The sequence below is a fragment of the Limulus polyphemus genome, unplaced genomic scaffold (genome assembly GCF_000517525.1).
Source record: "Limulus polyphemus unplaced genomic scaffold, Limulus_polyphemus-2.1.2 Scaffold1450, whole genome shotgun sequence".
NCBI classification, from domain to species: Eukaryota; Metazoa; Arthropoda; class Merostomata; order Xiphosura; family Limulidae; genus Limulus; species Limulus polyphemus.
This window is the reverse complement of record NW_013667060.1, coordinates 44567-47713: the sequence shown is the minus strand read 5'-3', so window position 1 is coordinate 47713 and position 3147 is coordinate 44567. Positions and strand designations below refer to the sequence as shown.

Below are 3147 nucleotides of genomic sequence, written 5' to 3'. Positions count from 1 at the left end.
GATATATACACAAATATGTAAGTTACTACCTACACGAGTCCCGTAAAACAGTTCTAGCACATTTAATACACGCAGATATATACACAAATATGTAAGTTACTACCTACACGAGTCCCGTAAAACAGTTCTAGCACATTTAATACACGCAGATATATACACAAATATGTAAGTCATTACCTACACGAGTCCCGTAAAACAGTTTTAGCGCATTTAATAGACGCAGATATACACACAAATATCATTACCTACACGAGTCCCGTAAAACAGTTTTAGCACATTTAATACACGCAGATATATACACAAATATGTAAGTTACTACCTACACGAGTCCCGTAAAACAGTTTTGGCACATTTAATACACGCAGATATATACACAAATATGTAAGTTACTACCTACACGAGTCCCGTAAAACAGTTCTAGTATATTTAATACACGCAGACACCATAAGACATCTTGCTTTATTCATGGTGTTGCAGAACATTTTAAAAGTTAGTCAATTTAATTAGTACAAATTTTTAGGGGCTAGCTAGTTTAGATTTTGAGTTTAGATTTCGGAGAGTTTAGATAGTTGGATGGATTTTATTTGTAGTTTCTCAATTTTCAATGGTATTGCATAATCAGCAACATGAAAATGGTGCGAAATAACCCTCTTTAATACTATGATCCACCTATAAGTCAGTTCACCGTTTATAGTATAATAATTTTAGAGTAACTGACTTATAGGCACCGAGGGATTAAGTAAACACCGTAAAAATCCTGAAATTGTCACCATTTTGTATAACTATAAGAGAGGGACGTTAAGATCTTACCTCTATGTGCAAAGAGCTGTTGAAACGTTTGTGAGTTTTATTCTTTTGCGATGAACACAATGCTTTAGCTGATTCTAAAATGTTGGTCAGACTGGCACTGCGATAACGTAACGTTTTGAAAAAAGGACCACGAAGTGGTTTTGTTCCACCGGCCATTCCCGAAATTGATAATCAGCGAATTTGAAAAGTTGTGTTTAACTCCGTGGTATCAAATATCCGACACGTTCCTAAATACTGTACTTCGCAGTCAGGTGTCGAACTTTTGTTAAATGTCAACTAGTCTTTATGCAGAGTTTGCAGAACACAACACACCTCTTTATTCCGGTTTCTATTATAGTTCCATATAACGACAAATTCTACAAATATATATATGCACGTACAATAATAAACTAGTCACCATAACAAGATTCGTTAAAGTACTTTCTGACGTTAGAATGCAATACTGTTTATTTCTTCATTCGGTATACAAAATGTGGATTGATCTGAAGGTGAATAGAAATGCATACCTTACTACGAACACTGTTTTCTACGCCAAAACAAGCAGTGCAGTGTTTCGAAAGTTTTGTAGTGATGTGATTTCGTGTCTCAAAGACTCGCATTCTTTAATTAGCAAGAAAAGTAACAAGGCTAGGAGGCTGTTACGAAGACTGCTGGGAAACCACGCCTACACACTTCCCAGTGTTATGAATTCGCTTACTCTTGTGCCACTTCCGGGCAACCAGGTATAATGCAGTACAATTAAGACACGCGTCTTGTCCAACAACAACATTCCTTCATGAACTAGTCAAAGCCAAAATACTGGTGCCAACACAGAATTTCGCGACTCAACGTCTGTAACTTAACATACGCTTCCCAACGGTGACTTACAAGTAGCAGAAACTGTAAATGCGTTCGTTTTTCTGTGTGTTTTTTTTCTCGAATATCTAACAGCGGAATTCAGTTATAATTGAAGATTTGTTTTTGATCAAAACGTGATTTTCAATTTTACTTCGATATCAACTAACTTACCAGTGCTTATAAATAAATATATTTAAATAACGTTACCTCTAAACAACGTTCCTTATGATAATAAGCCTGTTTTGATACACTTATGTATATATAGCTCAGTTTTTCAAAGTACATATCATTCCTGATCAAAAATGACGTTTTGTAATAGCACTGTTGTGCAATATATAACTTTCGTTAATATCTTAGTGTTTTTTTTTTCTCCACAGGACTTCATGGAACGAATATATATATACTATTATCTCGTCTTACCAAAGGTAATTCGTACAAGCAGTTAACACTAACGTTTATGTGCGAAAAACGAAAGTACATAGTTTTGTTTGTTTTGTAATCCGCGCAAAGCTACACGAGGGCTATCTGCGCTAGCCGTCCCTAATTTAATAGTGATAGATTAGAGGGTTTGTTTGTTTGTTTTTGAATTTCGCGCAAAGCTACACGAGGGCTATCTGCGCTAGCCGTCCCTAATTTAATAGTGATAGATTAGAGGGTTTGTTTGTTTGTTTTTGAATTTCGCGCAAAGCTACACGAGGGCTATCTGCGCTAGCCGTCCCTAATTTAGCAGAGTAAGGGAAGGCAGCTTGTCATCACCATCCACCGCAAACTCTTGGGCTACTCTATTAACAACGAATAGTGGGATTGACCGTCACATTATAACGCCCCCACGGTTGAAAGGGCGGGCATGTTTGGTGTGACGGGAATTCGAACCCGCGACCCTCAGATTGCGAGTCGAGTGCCTTAACCACCTGGCCATGCCGGGCCTAAGTACATAGTTGTATGTCTATTGTATTTTACACAATACAGAATAGAGGGAGTTGTTAAGGTGAGTTTATTCACACATAATATAGATGCATAGTTTATTTACAGAACTGTTAACTCATCCGAGGATCTTCCTTACTCAAAATGGTGATACAGGCTATTCTAGAAAAGAAAACAACAGGAAAGTAGAACCTTTCCGAAAGCAAGAAATATTACACAGTAGCAGGAACACAACCAGTAGGAGTTTTTATTAAGTATTCCACTTTAACGCCCACACTAGGAAAGAAGGAAGTTGGATTTACAACGATCTATTGTTCATTTCGCAATAACTTGTTTCTCCCACGTAGCTCAAGAATTCTGCACCTTCACATTTACTGTGAAACGTAAAGTGAAATAAAAGCTCAATTGACTTATAATTGCAGTTTTGTATCCGTGATCGTTAATATTTTAATTTTTATATACGTCAAAAACAGGGCAAAAAATACAGGTATACACAAATCTTACACATTTCACGAGTCAACAATTTTAGCACAGTTAATGTTTGTTTGTTTTTTATTGTTTTAATTTTACTCGCAA

At 36.4% G+C, this 3147-nt stretch overlaps 2 protein-coding genes across 3 annotated transcripts in view; one reads left to right on the top strand and one right to left on the bottom strand.

Annotated features, from left to right (window-relative positions):
• The window catches only part of LOC106463634 (rho GTPase-activating protein 45-like), a 116788-nt gene extending 115739 nt beyond the window's left edge, over window positions 1-1049 (bottom strand). The window contains exon 1 of one of the 2 annotated variants that reach the window (XM_022391175.1): window positions 811-1049. In XM_022391175.1, the coding sequence (XP_022246883.1) occupies window positions 811-966 (156 nt within the window). In that variant the 5' untranslated portion in view covers window positions 967-1049. The remainder of the gene's footprint in view (window positions 1-810) is intronic. The other variant, XM_013923683.2, reaches the window with a different exon arrangement.
• The window catches only part of LOC111086810 (neurogenic locus notch homolog protein 1-like), a 73735-nt gene that overhangs the window by 43530 nt on the left and 27058 nt on the right, over window positions 1-3147 (top strand). The gene's annotated exons all lie outside the window — the stretch shown is intronic.